The sequence below is a fragment of the Macrobrachium rosenbergii genome, chromosome 5 (assembly GCF_040412425.1).
Source record: "Macrobrachium rosenbergii isolate ZJJX-2024 chromosome 5, ASM4041242v1, whole genome shotgun sequence".
Taxonomy (NCBI): Eukaryota; Metazoa; Arthropoda; class Malacostraca; order Decapoda; family Palaemonidae; genus Macrobrachium; species Macrobrachium rosenbergii.
The window spans coordinates 38,666,637-38,690,135 of NC_089745.1; the positions used below are offsets into that span (position 1 = coordinate 38,666,637).

The following is a 23,499-nucleotide window of genomic DNA, read 5'->3' on the forward strand; positions in this document are numbered from 1 at the left end:
AAAGAAAATAACTGCGCTCTTATATAGTACAGTATTCATCGTGAGTGCCATCTGTTGCTAACCAGAAACACTATATGACTGGCAAATGAACAAATATAACTCGTGCTCTGCATCAACAACATTCAGAAATCCTGTCTTCTGGTTGGGGACAAGTAAACGCTGTCCTTGACAGCGTTCAAGCAAAAAGAAAAAAATTGTCCATAAAAACTAACCGCATCAGACCACTCGATACAACGTGAATTCAAATAATTGAATTCATGAATCAAATTAAATTTTTGTATCTGCTTATGTAACCACGTCTACATTTTCACTTCTATTCTCACACGCTTCACAGGCGATCTATCAGCCTATTTAAATTCGCGGGCAACTCTAATAATCCACATTTAAACAATCTTATTAATAAAACAGTGCAATCTTATTAATAAAATAGTGCACAAGTCTCATGTGAAGTTCAACAAGCCTCCTTAGATCGGTGGAAATGGGCAAAATTGTATATTTAGAGACTCCAAACAGATACGAAGCTGATTAATTAATTATGCGTCCGTGGGCGTGGATACTGACACGCCAATCACAACGAGGGTAGACCAAGGGTCGACCAATAGGAGATCGACCTTGAGAGGCATCCAATGCGATAAGGTTGACTTTTACCAATAAGTAGTAAGTTCGCGTCAGTTATTTTCGTTAACATTTAAAATCTGACAACGGGAAGAAATTTTGAAAGTATAATTACACCTACCAAAGCAATTCTATCCAGTCTTCTACAGGCACAGTAATGCTACGAGTTTTAATGAATTGCTCCATTACGAACAAATACATGGCAGTTACCAACCGAGTTCAGAGAATCTCAGTCCCCCCAATGGGTGTCTCTGGGAGGGGGTATACGACGTCTGCAGTGAGAGAGCCGAGAGAGGTTCCTCTTCTCACGCCGACAGGCCTCACGGTTGGTACTAAAGGAGGGAGGGTCGACGTGAAGAATAATATCATACAGGGATATATCCTGCCGAAAGCGTCGAATCTGCTGCAAGGAACGGGAATAACAAAAATGTCAAAAATAATCGAGTGTGTGCCAAATTTTTCGGAGGGGCGTAACAAGGAGGTAAGAATTATTCTCTTATTTTGGCATTCCGTTCACAAACTATATATATATATATATATATATATATATATATATATATATATATATATATATATATATATATATATATATATTATGAATGTCTTTTCCTGTAATACTAGTGTAATATGAATATATATATATATATATATATATATATATATATATATATATATATATAATACTGTATATATACATATTAACTTTATCACATACATAATTGTTCTGTGCATTAGTAGAATTACTAAAAGGACCTCATTCAAACTGGATGGTATCAACGGAGTTTTTTATTCAGAAAAAGTTGCAAGCTTTCTTGGTCAAACAGTCCACATTATCAAGCATCCGTACAATGAGCAGACGCGTAGTCCAGCTGTATTTATATCTGTGTGCTAGGTACTTTTAATCCTATAATCGCCTAGCTCCTCCTGTGTGACCCCCACCCCCTCGTGATCTTGGTCTTTCTCTGATCCCTCCTTCCAGGTAGCCGTTTTCCGTGCGTTCTCTTGCGTTTCTCCTTCGTTTCCTTGCTACTGTGGAGTATACGATTTTTCTAGATATGCTGTCTTCAAAGCGGTTTCCGGTGTTCCCTGCCATCGTGTTGTTGGCGCAAGTTATGAAGCCGTTCTCTACAACCAGTCTAGATGTTTTGTTGGTGTTTCTGTACAGAAAACTCATATTTTCCCAGTCTATTCTGTGATCATTTTCCCAACAGTGTTTGGCAACTGCCGACGTCTGATTATAATGCCTTATGTTCTGCAGATGTTGTTTGCTTTGCTCTTTACATGATTTGCCAGTTTCGCCATAGTACCCTTCTTCACAGTCTAGACATGCTGCCATATATACCCCCCTCTAATCTCTTCCCCCTCTACCGACTTTTTGTTTCTAACTATTTTATTCCTAATGGTGTTTTTGTAGCTGCCTATCAATTTGAAATTATTTAGCTTTCTGTTGATGGGTGCAATAGAGTTGTTGTCTGGGACTGTAATTATTTTCTCTCCTACCAAATGTTCCTTTTCTATCCTTTCCCTCTCCCCAAAATAGTTTTTCCTTGCTTTGATGTGTGCCCACTCCCACCAATACTTAGGGTAGCCTAACCTCCTAAAACTCTCCCTCAGGTAATCCAGCTCTTCGTCTAAAAATTCGGGACTGCAAATCCTATAAGCCCTGATGGCCAACCCTGTCATTAATCCTAATTTTATTTCTTTCCTATGACTGGAGAACCTATGTATGTATGAATTGGTGTGTGTCTTCTTCCTATATACCTTGAATTTTAAATTTTCCCCTTCCCTCTTGACCAGGACATCCAAGAGAGGAATTTCTCCCTTCTTCTCTTCTTCTAGTGTGAACTTGATGTGTTCATTTAGTTTATTTATGTTTTCTAAAAACTTGATTATTTACAAGGGAGAAAGGGAAGATCTACACAAGTTTTTAGAAAACATAAATAAACTAAATGAACACATCAAGTTCGCAATAGAAGAAAAGGAGGAGGGAGAAATTCCTTTCTTGGATGTCCTGGTCAAGAGGGAAGGGGAAAATTTAAAATTCAAGGTATACAGGAAGAAGACACACACCAATTCATATATACATAGGTTCTCCAGTCATAGGAAAGAAATAAAAATAGGATTAATGACAGGGTTGGCCATCAGGGCTTATAGGATTTGTAGTCCCGAATTTTTAGACGAAGAGCTGGATTACCTGAGAGTTTAACGAGACTCGTGCAAGCAGACAGGCCACTCCGCAAATTGGGAGGGCTGCCCAAGTAAGCAACGTCCAGCGGACGCCCCCGAGCAAGACTCTCCGAGAGGCTCTGATCTCCAGCTGGGGCAGGAATCTCTGCCGCAGCCAAATTCAAGGCATCTGCGAGGTGTTGCACCTCCGGACCCCTTGTCAGGCATGCCTGACTCTCAACTCCTGCCAGTGCCGCTTGCGAGCACTGAGCAGTGCCATGCTCCGTCTGGCACGGACATTGAGCCATCAATTGAGAAGGACCCTGTGCCGGGTCTAAATCATGAGGCAGATCCTCCTCCGGGAGATTCAGGATTCCCCACGGCACTTAATCATAGCAACTGGAGAGCCTCCGGCACCCGACACTTCTTCACCAAATCAGTCTCCAGAGGATGAACCCCTGGTGGACCAAACTGTTACACCTTCTCTGGGAGACCAGGAACTGGCCTCCTCGGACGCAGAGGTCGAGATCACTCTTGCTCCGGTTGTCGCAGCAGCCAGAGTAGGGAGCCCTCCTCTAGCTTCTGAAGTTACCCCTGACTTCACGCCCGCTAGCCCTTCTGGCCTTTCCCCAGAGTCGGTGCCCTCATCACCTCCTAGGTCTGACACAGCTAGGCCTTGGAGGAACCCGAAGAAGAAGAAGACGGGGCAGAAGAGAACACAGTAGTTGCCGAGCCATGGGCTCATCCTGGCACTAGTGCCCTCTCGGCATAGTGCCCTACCATCTTAGAGTGATCCTGGCCCTTGCCCAGAGGAGGTAGCCAGTGTGATCTCTTACTCATACATAGCCTAGACCAGATTAAGTACTGTACATCAGAGTAGAAACCTTGTCCCTTCCACTTACCATCGAGCCGCAGTAATCACGTAAGTAGTGTAACTAAAACCAGAAAATATAAACCATTGTGAAAAGAGCCACTATGCTCATGACACACAAGGTCTAAGACCTCAGGGAGGCAAATATTTATCATATGAGGCAACCTCATATATTAACCAGTAATTACGAATTGTATTGAAAACAAAAACCTTGTAATTTAGTTAGGACATTATCCCTTACATTGGTGCTACGGTCGGGTTAGGATAGGTTAGGCTAGGGAATACCATAGAATGTACCATTAGGCTAGGTCTAAAAACATAACAATTACAGGAGGTAGCATGTAATAACCGTAAGCACCTTCAAGTACAGTTAGACTTCTGTAATATAATGATCAAAGCTCATATCCTATCTAGAGTTAGGTAGATCCGTAGCTAGTTAGGCTGCACGGGACAAATCTGCTCAGGGGAGAAGAGTAACCTAATAGAGGCCAACAGCTTGCTTAGTACAGACCTTCATGCCCGAAAGGGAGTGAAAGCCCTCTTAAGGGGGGGGGGAGCTTTTATAAATATTCTGCTGTTCACCTCTATGCATTTTTACTGTAGGAATATCATTCTAACAAAGACGAGAAGGCGTCTTTTTATCGGGCGGGGTAGTGCTAGGTATTTCAAAAGGTAACGTTTTTAGTTAGTATTAGGGGCCTAAACCCATAAGGAAAGTTCCACATAGTAACCTCTATTGAAGGTGGTCTTAAGCTTCCTTTTCCCTGTCCTATGTTCGGCAATGTTTTGACGAACATTTCAGACTGCCCCGAGGCATAAAGACATATTGGGGCGTTCCCAGCCGCCTTGGTTTGACCAGGGGAGGTCAGAGAGAGAAGAAACTGTCGTAGAGGAAGCATGCGTTCGTGCTTCCGACGCTTTGTCCCTTTTCCGTCTTTTATTTACTAAGTGAAGTGATGAAATAATCCCAGGACTTCTGATCATCTGTTGCAGTGCGCAAGCAGCCTACGTAAAGGGAAGTCTGGATTTTTGCAAAGTTTTGTCGATTCGCTATAATCTCTTTCTGTATTTCCACTCCTTTGTTTTCCCTCTTCGCCACCATCTACGATAGTAGGATATAAACAATTTACTTTTAGGAAGTCTAGAGTAAGAATAATTTATATTGCTTAGCGACACTCAACTATTCCCGTGCAGTAATCAGGAATTAGGGAAGGTTAAGTAAGTAATTTTTAGCATTCATGCAGCCTTGTGTCTTGATCCCATTTTTCGGAAGAGGAATAGCCTTTACCAGTACTAAATTGCGTACGATATAATCCGTTGTGTTAAAACCTTACTGAAGCAAAGGGAAAATTGACTGCGTCCGAAGTGGGGCAATTGTTCAGGAAATTTCCTCGCTAACTACATAGTCTTTCTGTGTCGGGTCTTTCTTCTCAACTGGTGACCTTATTCAATTAATAATTGTCTGTCATTGAGGTTAATTTTTATGTGTGTTCTTGGCACTCAGGGCCTCATAAATTACATTAATTAAGTAATAAACTCATCAGCCAAGCCCCCACATGTAACAATATATATATACATATATGTATACATACATATATATATATGTATATACATATATATATGCATACATATATATACATATATGTATACATACATATATATATATACACACATATGTATACATACATATATATACATATATGTATACATACATACTGTATATATATACATTCATGAAGCTACAAATGTCGCTTAATATCAAATTCACGCTACCTCGAGAGTATCTCCGGTGGAGAATTATCACCGAAGGGGAATTTATATAAGTGATAAATGAATAAGTACCACCGGGACGCGAACCCTTGACATGGACCCATTCCGCGACTCCATAGGACGTTACCACCGCGCCATCATCACTTATATAAATTCCCCTTCGGTGATAATTCTCCATCGGAGATACTCTCGAGGTAGCGTGAATTTGATATTAAGCGACATTTGTAGCTTCATGATTGTATTCAAATCACGGTGTGATAAAAAATTTTATATATATACATATGTATATGCATATATATACACAATATATATATATATATACATGTATATAAACATATATATACATATATACATGTATATATACTATATATATGTACATACATATATATATATATATATATATATATATATATATATATATATATATATATATATATATATATATATATATATATATATATATATATATATATATTATATATTTTCGAAATTAGAGCCCCCTCCTCTACAGCATAAACTAAAATTGATATGGACAAAAACAAAGGTAATTCAGAACAGGTATTTATTTAAGTTTCTCTCTGAGTATTTAATATTTTGTGTGGCCTCCACCTGCCTATACCACAGCCTGCATTCTTGAGGGGTATGATTTCAGCAAATCGCAAAGAAAGGACTTCAGGCCTTCCAAGATTCTCACTCTTTTCGCGATGACAGTCATATGGATTTTTGTTCCAGTTTCTTTTAACAAAGGATTCATCTCTTTTAATGTATTTGGCTATCCAGGAACGTGAAATGAAGGATGCGCCAGCATGCCTGGCCTCTCTGAAGGTTATAGCCCGGATTCGGTCAATCCATCTGATTTCCTCCGAGTCGTTAGCCATGGCTGTATCTAACTGTCACTCAGTCTGAAAATACAAGAAATGTAAAATGAAAAATAGATTAACAGAAACTTAAAATAATGTACTTGGAGATAGGCTATAGCAGAAAACTTCACAACTTTCCATTTGTTCTGTGGAGGGGGCCTCTAATTTTGAAACGCCTGGTATATATATATATATATATATATATATATATATATATATATATATATATATATATATATATATATATATATATATATATATATATATATATATATATATATATATATATATATATATATAATCATAATTCAAAAGCAGGTGAGCACTACCATCTAAAACTTGTAATATTAGCTAAGTAAAGCGAATTACGAAAATATATCAGCATGGTTTCATTCATTAGAGGAGAAGTATAGCTGTCTTTATAATGAAATAATTCCTTGAAATGAGGCAGGAAGGTATTCGGAAGTTATACTGTGCATTTATAGGGCTCGAGAGTGCACGGGCAGAATACAAAGGGAGGTAGTGGTGTTCTGGTGTTTGAGGAGGAGGAAAATGACAGAAAAGTTGGTTGGGTTGGTTGAAAAGATGTTTAAAGACAATGGACAGGCAGTAATATATGTGGAAAAATAAAAATGTCTGAAGTAATGATTGGTTTACAAAACCTATTATACAGTAATCAGAATAGTGATGATATAAAGTCGACGCTGAGATGTCATGAGCTTGTGGTAAGGATAAGAGGGACGCAGAGGATTATTTAGATGAGATAAAGTGCAGGAAGATTTGTTGAAGAAAGGGTTAGCGGAGGTAGATATGCTTTCGATAAAAACAACTGGAGAAGACGCCCAGTCCTTACTTAATCTGTAATGTACACAACATTTTGGGATGCACCATATTGGATAAAAAACAAAATGCAATATGGGGGTGATACGATTATAAATTATGAATGTTACAAATGTATTATGAAAGTAGAGAGCCATTATTATTAGTGGAATACAACATCTCTTAGGCCTGAAGTGGGTAAACATACTCTCTAAAGATTATATTCACCACTGCATGTACGGCCGTGACTTGAATAGTTTATAATGTCACATCTTTGCACTGAACTACTACAATGTTATATATATATATATATATATATATATATATATATGTATATATATACTGTATATATATACTGTATATATATATATATATATATATATATATATATATATATATATATATATATATATATATGTATAACTGAATCACGAAAATATGGAACGTGATGAATATATAAATAAAGATAAAATATACATGAGTGCTGTGAGGCCTTTCGACACTAGTCTGCTAAGTAAAGGACTAGTGTCGAAAGGCCTCGCAGCACTCCATATGGATTTTATTTATATATATATATATATATATATATATATATATATATATATGTATATATGTATATATTATATACTGTATATATGTATGAGTATATATATATATATATGTATATATATATATATATATATATATATATATATATATATATATATATATATATATATATATATATATATATATACACATTTATATATTTGTATGTATATTACATGCTTTCATTTACCTTGACTTCTGCATCTGTTTGTCTGTCTGTTTGGGTCAAATTTTGTAACTCAATTTTCGACCTGTTCTCTTCGTCCGATGGACTTGAAATTTTGCATGGTTACTCAATCCCGGTGATAATACAACTTTACATGATCAGTAGGTCAGCAGTGACCTCTAGTGACCTCTCCCCAGTATCTCAGGATTTGTATGAAACTCTTCAGATTTTTCACAACTTCTCTGACTCGGTTAGAATCTATCTTCTATATAACTCCTCCCCATTCCATCTTCCCTCCCCCTTCCCTCTTCCATCCCCTTCCTCTAACCATCCCCATCCCCATTCCAAAGCACAAGACCAAGTTTTAATTTAGCTGTGTCCTCCCCTCCCTCTCCCCCTTCCGGAGCATACAATCAAGTGTTAATTTAGCTGTCTTCCCCTCCCCTTCCCTCTTCCATTACCTCCTACCTCCCTCTTCCATCTCCCTCCCCCTTCCGAAGCACACGATCAAATGTTAATTCAGTTGTCCTCCCCTTCCCTCTTCCATCCTCTTCCTCTTCCCCTCCCCTCCTCTCCCCCTTCTGGATCAAACGATCAAGCATTAATTTAGCTGTGTCCTCCCCCTCCCCTGTCCTCTTCCCTCTTCCGTCCCCCTTCTGGTGCAAGCGATCAAATGTTAATTTAGCTGTGTCTTCCTCCTTCCCTTCCCTCTTCCATCCCCTCACCTCCCCTCCTCCATCCACCTCCTCTCCTCTCCTCTCCCCCTTCTGGGGCACACGATCAAGTGTTAATTTAGCGGTGTCCTCCCCCTCCCCTGCCACCTTCTCCTCCTCCATCCCCTCACCCAGTGTTTTCCCTCCATCCCCTTCCTGTTTTCCCTCCCCTTACCTCTCCTCCGCTTCCTTCTTCCATCCCCTTCCCCGTACCAGAGCAGGCGATCAAATGTTAATTTAGCTGCGTCCTCTTCATCCCCTTCCCTCTTCCGTCCACCTCACACCCCCCCTTTCCGGAGCACACGATCAAGTGTTAATTTAGCTGTGTCCTCCCCCTCCCCTTCCCTCTTCCATCACCCGCCACTTCCTCCTCCCCTCCAACTTCCCCCTCATCCCTCCCCTTCCCTACACCTTCCTCCTCCTCCCCCTCCTCCTCCTCTTTCCCCTCCATCCCCTTCCCTACACCTTCCTCCTCCACCCCTCCCCCTCCTCTTTCCCCTCCATCCCCTTCCCTTTTTCCTCTCCTCCCCTTCCCTTCCATCTTCCATCCCCTCCCCCTCCCATCCCTCTTCAGTCCCCCTCCCCGTAAACGATCTTGGAGGAAAGATGTAAACGATATCAATTTCGTTAAATACAATCATAAATCGGTTACAATTTCTGTCAAAACTAAAAAGCATGAATAACAAATATAAAAAATGTAAAACATGCTTTTATTAAAATGCACTAAAAAGCAAAGCAAATATTTTTTGAGATGCCAGGATTTTCTTACAATTAATCATGGCTTTTATTTTTGTACACAAGATTAATTGTAAGAAAATCCTGGTGTTTCAAAAAGTAATTTTTGCTTTTTAGTGCATTTTAATAAAAACATGTTTTAAATTTTTTTTATTCAATTAAATTCAATCAAAGTTCTTAAGGCGACGGATAACAACCAAACACGAACGTAACCGTTTTACAACCGATTACTGTTTCACGATTACAACTCGCAAACGAGTAGTCAAGCTGTGACGTTCTTTATAATAAAACACAACGTAATTTTCCGTTCGAAAGATAATCATTTGCCATTTAAACTTGTTCAAGCTTGGTAAATTTAACGAGTGACTCCACCCGCTAATGTTTGATTCTGTTCAATCTTATCAGAAATTCATTTGAACTGTCAATAGTACCTGAATTAGAGAGACTAGCGGACCTGCAAATATTGACTTTTGTTAATAAGCCGTAAGATATCGATATCTGCCAAACAAGATTACAGAAATGCTGGATAACCTCTCTAAACAACTGGTGGATTAAATACTGATAAAATTTAACAGGAACAAAATAGCAGTGAATGGCATGCATTCGGAATACCATCTCCTACTTGCCATATCCATCCCTTCACTACTTAATCACTGATTGAACTGAGTTTGCATAAAACTTCCTAAGGATTAACCACACAATACATTTCGGAAAACTGATCAGTATATCCAATCCCCTATATACAATGAGCCACTCTCCTTGATGGAGAACAAGGCCCTTTCATACTAACACCACAGCTTCCCCCCACTTGTCTACATTTCCTTCACCAGAATCACATTTTATATACTTTGTCTATCTCAGTATTTCTCCCACTTTTAGGTCTTTCCTATTCAACCTAAGTAAGTAAGTAATTAGGGGTTGCCTGGCCTCGCAAGTTCCTGGGTCATCGACGCCGCTAACGTAGAATACACATCTCATCTGTTACCATATTTTTCCATTTCACACTCAACAACCACCCTTTACTTATACAGGAATTAGTGGCCCAACAATATCTTTATAAATACCTATCACTACTACCCCAAACAGTACCTTCAATCTTTCCCAATTGTGTCGTTTACCCATTTCCTAATCCTGCATCACCAGGTAAATTGCCTTGTGTACTTTCATGAGTCAATCACCTTCTACGAGTAAATTTATTATTCTTACAGAATTCATACTATTTTATCAACCCATTTCCTTGGATGCTATTTACCCAGATAACCCTAACCTTGCTATCATTTCCCTTCAACTTATTTAATAAGCAAACAAATCTTTGATATCAAAAGTATACACTATTAGGCCTATACACAATCACTACCTTCCCTTAACATTCACACAAACCTTCCCTTTACATCACATGAAAGTCAGTTAATTTGTGAAGTGGGTAGGAAAGGTGGCTGGAGATATGTCTGATAATTATTGAGTTGAAACAAAAGTTAAGATAAACAGAGCTTTTAAGTTGGACAGGAAGAAGCGCAAATGTGGCAACTAATGTAATTAGGACACGTTAGTTTATTAAGGAACTGAGAATGACACAATGTAAGGAGAGATGGATGAAAAATGGGCAAGGGTTAGAGATACAAGGGTTAGAGATAAGTGGAAGAACCGTAAGAGATGAGGAAACGCGAGGTTTAGTTACGGAAAAATGGATAACATAGGCGCGGTTACAGAAGAGATGATGATGCACTTGGATAAAAAAGGGTAGTCAGGAGAGTGAGAGAAAAAAAAGGCAAGTAATACAAACAGAAGGAAGAGTAACCCGTGTCTTTCAGAAGTATGGAAGGTTTTGAAGATGTTGGCGTTTTGTTGTGAGTGATTATACAAGTTTTAGTTAAACAGTGGGCCTAGCGACACACTGGCCACGTGTCATAGGCATTGGGACCTGTCCCCACTGGCTGTCGGCTAAGAAACAGGAGATCAGCGCCTGCCCTATGAGCCTACAGAGGCCCAAGAGGACTTTAACTAAACTTTTAACTTTATGAATTGAGCGAAGTATGTCAGAATAAGTAGGTGCCAAGGTGCTGGCCATTCTGTCTCCGTGGATGAAATGCTACGAAAAGTCAGAGAAAGGGTCAACTTACTGTTCTACACCATCAATCCATAGAACTCCAAAGGAACAACCTAATACATAAATAAAATTGCCAAAATTAGGAATGTGGCCCCCATCAAGCTTCATAAATTGGGATGACTGGGATTTGTCTGTCAAGGAGACTAACCAGCCACCTTCAGGACAGTGCCATCATAAAAGCACTACAGGGAGAATCACAGCCTCCCACTGTCGATTCCCATGTAGGCTACGAGGGGGTGCTGTTAGTGCACCTCACATGGGGCACTATAGGCATTACTACAATTTGTTTGCAGCGTCCCTTTGACTCCTATCTGCATCCACTTTTCACCCTTTTACTTGACCTCCGTATCCACTTCCCTTCTTCCACCTTGCTGTCCAACCACTCCAACTTCCTCTTGTCAAAGTCTTAAGTGCAGAATGGTTGGAAGTGCCTCAGCGATTGGCTTTATCGCCAAATTTCCTAAATCCATCACTTTCAATTAATTTACTATATCAAGAACCACTCACACTACCGACGTTGAAACACCACCGTAACCTTCGGACAATCTTACAGGATCATCAGTCATTGCACCAACCTTCCCATTGACTAGACGAGGGAGTGAGCAAGACTTGAGTGTTGCATGTTTGCCCGTTCCAGACTGACCATCAACATCCCTTACCTAGCCTGAAATTCCCACTAATCCATATTCCTGTGGTCTCACTGACTAATGCCCGAATTTCTTCTCATAGACTTTTTATAAATAACCCTGTATGCTTTTCGTATTTATTCTCCATTCGGAAATAAACCATGTTTTTTTTAATGAACACCCTATTATTCTTTGGAATCTGCTTGAATTTCAAGTCAATGCCCCTGTGGGCTTGTTCCATATGAATAGGGTTCATCTTCTGAATAATAATAATAATAATAATAATAATAATAATAAAACGACTGGCCTAACAACCTACTATCATATACCATATAATATGACTGTACCTTTACTTTCCCAACTCCATGCTGGAGGTGCAATTACTCTTTTCTTTCCTTCCCGATACAGGTCATTGATGCCATTGCTGACGCTGTTCGTAACACTCTCGGTGTGACCTTGCTGGATGTTGACCCTGGGGCATCAACAAATCGTACAGTCTACACCTTTGTTGGGGATCCCATCAGTATTGTAGAAGGAGCACTCAACGCTGCTAAAGTTGCCTTCAGACTTATTGACATGACAAAACATAAAGGTAAGCAGAGTTTCAAAAACACCTTGGAACAGTTAATAGACACTTTTTGTCACGATTAAACCCTCGATTCCAAGAAGAGGAAACATAAAACCTCCCAGACGTGTTTGCCGATGTATACAGTTAACTGGAGTATGGGACAGGGTAATACAATGCAAATACAAGATAGAGAGCCGATATGTAAGGTGATACTATAACAACCATTAAACTTGTGAAGTCAAGTTAACTGCGCCCTGAAAAGGACAGACTAGAACGGAATAGAATATACGATTTAGGCCAAGGGCCAAGCGCTGGGACCTATGAGGTCATTCAGTGCTATAAAGGCAAATGAGAGCCAATGGGTTTGAAAGGTGTAACAACAGGAAAACCTCGCAGTTGCACTATGAAGCAGTTGTTAGGAGAGGGTGGAAAAGGACTGAAAAGGACACTTTTTTGACAGATTTCCAACTTCATTTTTGTTTCAAGAGTCCAGAAGGATTTTGCTCCATGTTTTGTTAACTAACCTGCCTTTTTGCATTTTCCCACTTTCTTGTTTGCACAGAAACTGTTACTGGGCTGTTCTCAGCCTTGGGCGTTATTAATGGTAAGGAGGAAAACGGTTAGATTTAATTAAATTAGCGACAAGCTTTGTGGCAACGACCAGAGAAAAAAAAAGTAGAGAGAGAGAGAGAGAGAGAGAGAGAGAGAGAGAGAGAGAGAGAGAGATTTTGTGCTAACGGATGTTCAATGTAAAGAAAGAACAGAAATGCTAATGAAAATAGAAAAAAAATATTCGTGTCTACACAAGGAATTCGAGGCAAATGACTAGCATGATTTACCATCTGAAATCACCTACTCTACTCATCACTGAGATGCTCCCAGGCACATGGTTTTTGTGTGTAATATTTAGTTAAAAAAATACGAGGTATCTTGTGTGAAACTCCATAAACAAATTTTGTTACATAAGAATGATATTGCAATTTTTAAATTTTTCTTTGCTGCAGATATTTTTAAAATATAAACATGAATTCATCACAGAATACATTTAAGGGTACCCTTTTTGTGGGGTCCGAATTGTTAAAATAATTGGCAAAACTGAGCCGAAACTCCTTAAAATCGCCCAATTTCCTACTGCATTACCTTCTGCTATTTCTTTCGAATGAACACTAAATTCTTTGGAAGCTTGAATTTCAAGTCAAGACCCCTGTGATAGGCTTGTTCCATATGATTAGGGGTTTATCTTCTGAATATAATAATAATAATAATAATAATAATAATAATAATAATAATAATAATAATAATAATAATAATAATAAAATAATAATATAAAAATAAAATGAAAATAAAATAAAATAAAAAATAATAAAATAATAAAAAATATAATAAAAAAATAATAAAATAGTAATCAAAAATATCAAAATAAAATAATAAAAACATAATAAAATAATAAAATAAAATAAAAAATAAAATAATAAAAAATAACAATAAAAAATAAATAAAAAATAATACAATAATAAAAAAATAATAAATAATAATAAAATAATAACAAAATAAAATAATAATTATCATTATCATTATTATATTCCTTAGCTCAAGGATTTGTTTGGCATTTGGAGCCCTGGCCTAGAATAGAGTTAAACTTTGCGCACGCGTCAGCTCTCAAACTATACTACTGAATAATTCTTTGATACTCTGGGTTCACGAATGTTATTTTTAAATCCTGAAGAGTTTACAGATTCACAGTCATTATTATTATTATTATTATTATTATTATTATTATTCAAAAGATAAACCCCTATTCATCTGGAACAAGCCCACCACAGGGGCCACTAACTTGAAATTCAAAAAGCTTCCAAAGAATTATGGTGTTCATTTGAAAAGTTACAAGTGATGCTACGAAAAACAAGACATTTCCTTTCAATGGAGACTTATTAATCATAATTACTACTAAGAGCCATTCACAAGGAACCTTTTAATTCCACAGGTGAGCATCCGCGGATGGGAGCCCTTGATGTCTGCCCTTTCATCCCCGTCCGAGGGGTGACAGTTGAAGACTGTGTTGAAGTTTCTAAAACCTTCGGAGCCCGGATGGCGAAAGAGGTCGGGGTTCCCGTCTTTCTTTATGGTGCCGCTGCTACCAAGGACTATCGGAAAACTATGCCCCAAATACGAGCTGGGGAATATGAAGGACTGAAGGAAAAGGTGCAGTTACATATCTTCTATGTAGATGTTCTTAACTGATGGTTTCGTCAAAACAGTATGTGGGTGAATTCCTTCTCGTCTGCTGAATTATCGTATTTTAGATAAAGCCTGGTTTGGACGTGATTATCTGGAGAAACAGGAGGCCTATAATTTTTTGGGAAAGGGACAGATCTGATTGGACAATTAATAAGATTTGACTATAAAATAAACGTTTCTGGTGCAACTCAGGTACATATACGGTGAGCTGCTCTCAAACCTGAACCTTTTGGTTTAGACTGAACAGTTCCTCCTTTGCTTAAACCAGATGAGTATGTCACTCACTGTCCAGAGGAAATGGCAACCCTTTTGGCTACAGTGTTTGACAGTCAGTAGAGTAAATAAACTCAATTCAACTCATTCTCATTTTCCTGAATCTAACCTCACTAGCTAAGCTGTTTGGCCTAGTGAAATGAGGAAACTTTCTCAAAACCTTGATGCTTCTGGAAGCGTGGACCTAAATAGTATTTTCTTTTTGTTTTTGTGAAAAATGTTAACTAGCTTTAAAGTTGAACTTTTTTTTTTTTTGAAAGTTAAACAATAAGGGTTCTTTTTGCAACTGTTGAGAAAACAGGAATGTTACTCCATTCGGTAAATGTACTCCAAACTGAGGAAAACCTGATTACCTGTCACACTGCTAATCAAACGTAGCTCAGCGGTAACGTCATTGTTTTTCTATTGGTAGAACCACCTCATCTCCCTTAACAAATCTTACTGACAGCTTCTCGTTCTCTTCATTCAAACAAATAGTCCAGAAATATACTCTCAATCAGCACAGCTTCCATCCAGATGGAGATATACTCCAATACTTATATATGCATCATGTACCTTATACTCATATATTATACTTATTTACTATATGATTAAGTTAGTATGTGATATCAGTAACGGAATCCACATTCTTCAATCGCAGCTACAAAAACCAGAATGGGCCCCAGATTTCGGAACCAGAGATTTTGTCCCCAGTTGGGGGCCACTGTGACAGGTGTTCGGAAATTCCTTATAGCCTACAACATCAACCTCCTGTCAACAAAGGAACAAGCTCACAGGTTCGTTTTTTTTTCCATTACGATTATATATCTGCAGTTCACCTTGATTTACCTTATCTGCACGACAGACAATAGAGTCAATGCTGGTGCACCAACTTTTTAAGATATTCCACTCTGTTAATTTTTTTTTATGAAGTACTTATTTCGTTTTGTAAGTTTTTAAATTGTATTATCTGAAGTATTCTAAAATGTCATCACTAGCCTATATAAGTAAAATCAAGTATGAAACTGAATATATTACACAGCTGTCAAACTTCACCCTGGTTTATTCAAGTTGTTGAAAAAATTAAACTTACTAAAGGTGATGAAAAGCTGACCAACTCACAGTTCACTAGGTGAAATTAGAGTGAAAAATAATTTTTTTAGATATTCATCAGCATATCTGGTTTAATCATTCAGGATTGCACTCAATCTTCGCGAGCAGGGCAGAGGAGCCGACCAACCAGGACGTCTCAAGTGTTGCCAAGGAATTGGGTGGTACCTCGAGGAGAAAAACATTGCGCAGATAAGCATGAATTTGACAGATTATGAAGTGACACCCATCCACGTCGCATACGAAGAGGTAACAGTGATATCCAAGGTCCTTGAGTGATATCTATGTATAACAGATTAGTGCTGTATTTCAGACTTTGAATTCTTATTTTGAATTGTATCTTAAGTTTCCTGAATTTTGAATTCAAGCTGAAAAGCATCAACCACTCTTGATTAACTGACTCTGACTATCCAACACAGGCTAAGAAAGACGCAGAGGAGATGAAACTAGCGGTCACTGGATCCGAAATTGTAGGGCTGGTGCCTCTCGCATCAATACTCCAAGCCGCGGAATATTACATCCAAAAGGAAGGCCTCTTTATCCTTGACGAAGACCAGAAAGTCCATCTCGCTATAAATCGACTTGGTCTTACAACTATTTCCCCTTTCAATCCAAAGTAAGTGTGGTTGCATTGGAACTCATTAACTTGTTTCTTTTGAAATTCTTGTGAATTAAAAACAAACCTTGGAGTTGCAAATACTGCATTCGTTTCAGTATCCAGCACCAACAGATTCCTTTATAAGTCATCACAGAACACCTATATGTTTTGTGTAAAGACTGTCAACTCCAGTAGTTTACATCACTTAAATTGATAAATCTATACAAAAAGTGTGTGCTGTTTGAGTATCTAAAAGACCTATTCGGCTATGACAGAGAACGCATTATCGAATACTGTCTTCAGAAGAGTGGTGACCAGCAACTGTCCCAGGGAACTGTTGAGCAGTTTATCCGGGGTATAGCAGCTCGCACGCCGGCTCCTGGAGGCGGCTCTGTTGCTGCGACAGTTGCCGCAATGGTATGTAACCCTCCCATGAACTGGATTGTGATTTATCAGAATTATCTAGCCATTTTAGATGAATGGTACCATCTACTGCCGTATCAAGGTATTAAATGTTATGGCAGAGACACACCTGGTAAGCTACCTTATCCAATTTTCCAACTGGCCAACTAACCAGTAGACTCATAAGCTATGAACACAGTCAGGCATTACTTTAGTGATTCGGCATCGAAGATACTTTGTCAAATAGCATGCATTTTAAAAGTTAGTAAATTTATATTGTACTGTGAATATTTCATATTCTCAAGAAATTCACAGAAATAATCTGTTAAATTTCCAATTTATAAGGTGTCATTAACAGAGTCTTTATCGCAGGGTGCAGCTCTTGGAGCCATGGTGGGACAGTTGACGTACGGCAAGCGACAATGGGAACATCTGGATGCTACTATGAGGAGGCTGATCACTCCTCTTCACCATACTGCCATGTCTCTTATCCCAGCCATCGATGCAGATACCGACGCCTTCAATAACTTCATGGTTCGTGATGGTCACAATTGTAATGTCTTTCTTTTTCAACGAACTCGGAGTTAAAGACATTTGCAAACGTCCAATACAGACATATACGAACATAGTTGCTGCTGAAAACGTACTGTAATTCCTTGGAAAAACCAAGCATAACAACCCTTCATTTTTACTTTTTCCCACAACCAGGCAGCAATGAAATTACCTCAGAAAACTGAAGCTGAGAAAGCGGCCAGAGAGGCAGCGATGTCAGCGGCAACGGAAAGGACCATCCAAGTGCCTCTCTCGCTCATGAAGAACATCAACCACACAACGTGGGAGGCTCTCGTCGAAATGGCTGCTGTCGGCAATATTAACTGCAAGTCTGACCTTCAGGTAATGTATGGTTGTATTACTCTGACTGCTGTTATTAACACTACTGGCTTCTTTAGTAAAACACCTTAAGTCAGTTCATAGACCCAGAATGAAATGCTTCCTCGTTGCAGCTGTATATGTCATTATTACATTACAATGAAAATGTGTGCAAGAAAATTCATTCCCTCTTTACTCAGAAGTTGTACAATTATATCCCTAGACAATTATTTACGTGTCATTTGAAGACTTTTTATAGCAATGTATATACGGTATGATCTGGGAATATGTCAAGGCTCTATACATAAATTGGACAATACTGTACTGCATTTTTATTGCGGTTAGATATTGCATAAATCAATCATTCAAAAATCACTTGCCAGGCTTTAACACCTTTTGGATTGCGAGGGGAGAAAGTAAAATAATTCATGCTTCTCAGGCAGATAAACTCCTTGAGAGTGAAATGGCTGGGAAGCACGCCAGCATCCGATTGGCCTCAGCATAGCTGAATCTTTCGGGTGTGGGCACGCAGGCAAGTTAGCTGCCTACTGCGACTGCAACACTGTGGCGAAATGTTCATGTAGTTAGCCTTGATGGACTCTGACAGAAGAATGGTCCCCAGTCCCGTGCATCCCTTAAATGGGCAGGGGGTGCTAAGAATCTTACGGTCTCCTAATTCTTGTATTCATGCTAAAAATACTACAAAAATTGGCAATTGGAATGTAACAGAAGGGCAAGATTAACTGGAGTCGATAAACTGACGTCTGGCCGACGAGATGGAATGCATTATCAGGGAGTAAGATTGCTGTTGGGATGCAAGGCAAAGAATGGTTCTATGTGAATGGGACCCTAAGGACGAGCGATTGTGTACGCACGGTTCAAGTCAAATCATGGTAACATCAGTCTGTATGTGTGTTATGCACCCACTAATGATGCACCTGATGAAAGGAAAGACGCATTTTATGGAAAGCTGCAGGAACGAATAAGAAGAGTTGCTAGACATGGTGTTTTGATTTGTACTGGAGATTTCAATTCAATAATGGGCGGCTCGAATGAGCGATTTGAGGCTTGTATGGGTAAGATGGGTGTCGGTGGTAGGATGAGTGAAAATGGAATACGGTTTGGGAGTTTCTGTCTAGCAAAAGACTTAGTCATTGGGGCACACTTTTTCAACATCACAATGTACACAAGGCGACATGGGTGTCACCGTGTGGAAAATATAAACATAAGGTAGATCATATTGCTGTTAGTAACAGGCATAGAAGCTCTTTGCTAGATGTTCGTGTTAATCGGGGAGCAGATACTGGTAGTGATCATCATCTCAGCGTTGTAAAATATTGGTAAGACTTGAGCTAAAACGCCAGAAGGGAAAACCTGTCGTTAATAGGTACTATATTGATATGCTTAAAAGGGAAGGATTTTTGGTGTTGGAAACACTGGAGGAGGGAGAATGTCGGGGGATGTGAATAAAGCTTTGCATGAATTAACAGATTAGTATTTGTCTTGAAGATATTATTCAGTGAGATATGGGTGACGGGGATAATACCATGAGGTTGGAAGAATGGTGTGATCATTAAAGTTCAAAAGAAAGGATCTTCATTGTTAGGCATTAATGCAGCAACCTAATGAAATGAAGAATCCGCAAGTTTTTGTTTTATTGATTTTGAAAAGGCCTTTGATAGTATTTCGAGACGGACTATGGGAAAAATCATGAGGCATTATGGAATACCGAAAAAGTTTGTGACGGTTATCATGAACATGCATGAGGGCACATCTTGTAAAGGATGGTTGATGGGTGTCCGAGTGATCCATTTGAAGTTAAATCTGTTATGATTCAGGGTGGCATTCTGTCGCCTCTGTTGTTTGTACTGATTGCAGATTACGTTATGAGAAGGGTTAAAAGAGAAACCGATTCAGGTATACGCTGGGGAGAAAATGGGGAAACTTCTTGACTTAGATTATGCTGATATGGTTTTGATCTGCGAGGGACCAGAACAGATGCAGAGAGTGTTGGATTGTCTAGTGAGTGAAGGTCGAAAAGTTGGCTTGGTTATTAATTGTGGAAAAACTGAAATCATGAATATGAATATTGAAAATGCACAGGATTATCTAATTGAAGGCTTGGTTGTAAAGCAAGTGGAATAAGTTTCAATATTTAGGTACTTATTTAGATAAGGATGGTTCTCTTAGCACAAAATTTATGGAAGATTAAAAAAGGCTCGTCAGACAATGGGAATGCTTAAAAACTTTTGGAATAATAGCAATTTTTCTGTGCATACAAAAATCAAAATTTATAAGGTGATTGTTAGGAGCGTTTTAATTATATGGGCAAGCGTCATGGTACAGTACAGTGACTTCGGATAATAAATTCTTAGCATTTGAAAATAAGGTGCTCAGAAGAATATTAGGAATTAATTGGAGGGATAGGATATCAAATAACAGAATTAGAGAAGTAACGGGGGTGCAGCCGGTCGATGAGTATGTTAGGTTCTCACACTGGAAGTGGCTAGGCCATGTGTATGGAAGACAGGGAATAGTACGAGATACACCGGGGTGGGTTGCCCTTGGTAGAAGAGGTAGAGATAGACAAAGGAGACGTGACTGAGGACAATGAGGCGGGAAGTAGGAGACGAGTGTTGGGGAGATCTTAAGGAGTTAGCCAAGGACAGAATGTGGTGGCGTGAGTTTGTCGAGGCCCTATGCATCCCCGTGGGTGCCACAGGAAATGATTGATTGACTGATTGATTATGGTCAACCAATACCTTCTGCTCTTTGAAATGGTACAGATCTCAAACTCATATAATAGAAAATGATCTTGAATTTGTCTTAGGTTTCAATTTTAAAATAAAATCAACTGTTATTTTGCAGGTTGGTGCACGATGCCTGGAGGCAGGTGCATGGGGAGCTTACTACAACGTCTTGATAAATCTTGACAACCTGAATGCTGAATCAGCCAAAGCTAAATATTTACAAGAAGCAAATGGTCAACTGGAAAAAGCCAAAAAGGGTGTGCAATGGTTTTAGATGCTGTGGACAAAAGGAAAGATAAATAGTCCACCTGATTAAATATCACAATAATAAAATGTTAACCCCATCCATGAAAAAAATCTTTATATTCACCATACATTACGTATAAGGAAATACTCTGAAAACTGAAAAGCCTTACATATATACTTTATAAAATGGAAGCGCAAAGCGCAGAGAAGCAACTAAGTTAAGACTTCCTTTGGTATCACGTGCAATATACCTCCATCCAACAAATAAAGGGGCAGTTGCCATATAAAAAAACCACTGCCTCTACCTCTACTATGGGCCCTGTCTTGAAAAAACTGTACCTCCTGAAGTGGTTAGCTTCAGAAAAAAAAGTGAAGAAAAACAGAGCTGCAGTAGCCATAAAAAGAAATGATATGAGAGACTCAGTCCACGCTCAGGGACCACTGTTACTCTACTGAATTGCATTCCATTCATTTATTAACTAGACTTAGAGGATGTCGCTCCTAATCCAACACTCAGGTGAGGTCACAAATAACTATTAGGTCACACCCTTGAGACAAACGAGTCATTCAAGTTATTATCCCAACCCTACATCAACGCCTCCAAGAACAACGCATCTCCTGTGGGGGAGTTACATGGAACTCTTACGGTAGGTTCCTATGAGTACACCTCAAGAAGTCATCCTTCATCTCTGCAGTCCAAGGTACACTGAGTGTCAGAGGATCAAGGGTCGATGGGTTACGACCATTATAGCTCCAGGCACAACAGAAACCAACACTTCAATTTCACTTTGTTTACTTTGTTTCGTTTCATGTACAGCCCTCCACAGGGACAATTCCCTCGTACGTTTTCAAAATAAGGTGCTTCTTATATTTTATATTTGTCTTTCAGTGTTTTCTCATCGGTATCGTAGCTCCTGCAGAATAGGAGTCTTTAGTTCTTTTTTAAATTTGCTTTCTTCTTGTCGTTTTAGAATAATCACTTATATACATTATTGCCTTGCCAAGTCTCCATTAGCATGCATATATCTAGATTGTGATCATTTATAAGACTTCTAACAGTGTTAGTTTTATTTCCTGTGGACTGTATGTTTATTAGATTGCATAGATTATCAGTCAAAGCCATGATCCGTATTATTTTTCACCTTGGACACATTCTTTATATAATACTGTGCACTTACTGCCATCATGTGTTTTATGTTTAGTATCACTATGGCCTTTCTTTACACAGTTTTTACACTTGGAGATGCTGCTAGCACATACATTTGATTAGTGATTATCACCATATCTAGGGCAAGCTTGGTCATTTCTACAATTTGTTGCGCTATGACCAAATTCCTGACATTTATAGCATCGATAGGGCATGTAACAGTCATATACTTTGCAACGGCTATACAGTGTACACAACTTGTCACCCCTATCATAGATAGCCTTTCGTATTTGTGGTGTGCATTTGATGATATAGTGTTTATAATTGTCATCTTTGGCTATCATTTCCTCTACAAATTTCAGGTCGTCACTTTCAGAAATGAGGTTACTTATCCAAGGATTTTTCTTTACAATGTTATCAACAATGTCACCTTTATCCTTTGGGATATAGACTACTTTTATTTTTGGTTTAAGTTTACCCCTTCTCACTTACTGATGTATTGCTGATTTCCTGAATCTCCATTTTTGCCTATTCTAAGTTTTTCCTGTCTGGAAATCTTACAAATAAGTGTCCATCTCTTGTTGTTTTAACCTGTTCAACTGTTGCCGTTATTTTACTCATTATTTGTCTCTTTTCATTTGCTGGTGCGCTGTCTTCGTTTGTAGATTTGATCAGAAGCACTTTTTTTGTCTTTCCTGAGTCAGCATAAGTTTTGTTCATGTTTGTCATGGTCTTTGCATCTTTATCAACATTGTCAATTTTGTTTTGGATTTCATCTACGTTGATCACTGCGTCACTAGTTTTCTGAGCCGAATCCTGGATCAACTTTGTTAATATCTATGTGTTTTCTTTTATTTGTTCAAGTTCATCTTCAAATGAGTTTTTTGTGTGTTCTTTGCTCAAGCCTCTTGCAATTATTGCATATGTACAATACGTTGTCACTCTGAAATATAGGTGTGTATCTGACCTCGATACATGAACATTCTTAGTGGAACCATGCATCACACATTTCACAGCAAGTTCCTTCATCATCAACTTCCCCAGAGCAATGTCCACAGGTTGCTGACTCTCTCTCGATTTGAGTTGACTCATCCTTCTCCAGTATTTTCTTTAGTGTTCCATCTTTATGTGCTGATTCGATAATTATGAGATAATGTTCGTATGATAGTTTGATCTTTCCTATACTTGATTTAATTTCTACAGGATTTGTTTTCTCTTTTTCCTTCCTCTTCTTCTTATTCACACGTAATAAAAATTTCTCCAGAGGCAACAGGTAACTCAG

General features: G+C 38.6%; 1 protein-coding gene across 1 annotated transcript; it reads left to right on the forward strand.

The window, feature by feature from the left end:
* The first annotated feature begins 889 nt into the window (after positions 1 to 889).
* Positions 890 to 21,181, forward strand: LOC136838681 (formimidoyltransferase-cyclodeaminase-like). Its single transcript, XM_067104082.1, is given in 12 exon segments — positions 890 to 1,096; positions 12,445 to 12,628; positions 14,589 to 14,806; positions 15,756 to 15,813; positions 15,816 to 15,891; positions 16,291 to 16,453; positions 16,624 to 16,820; positions 17,078 to 17,219; positions 17,577 to 17,738; positions 17,913 to 18,098; positions 20,943 to 21,078; positions 21,081 to 21,181. Coding segments are annotated over 12 exon segments (1,623 nt in total). The 5' UTR covers positions 890 to 1,042; the 3' UTR covers positions 21,128 to 21,181.
* Positions 21,182 to 23,499: the final 2,318 nt, after the last annotated feature.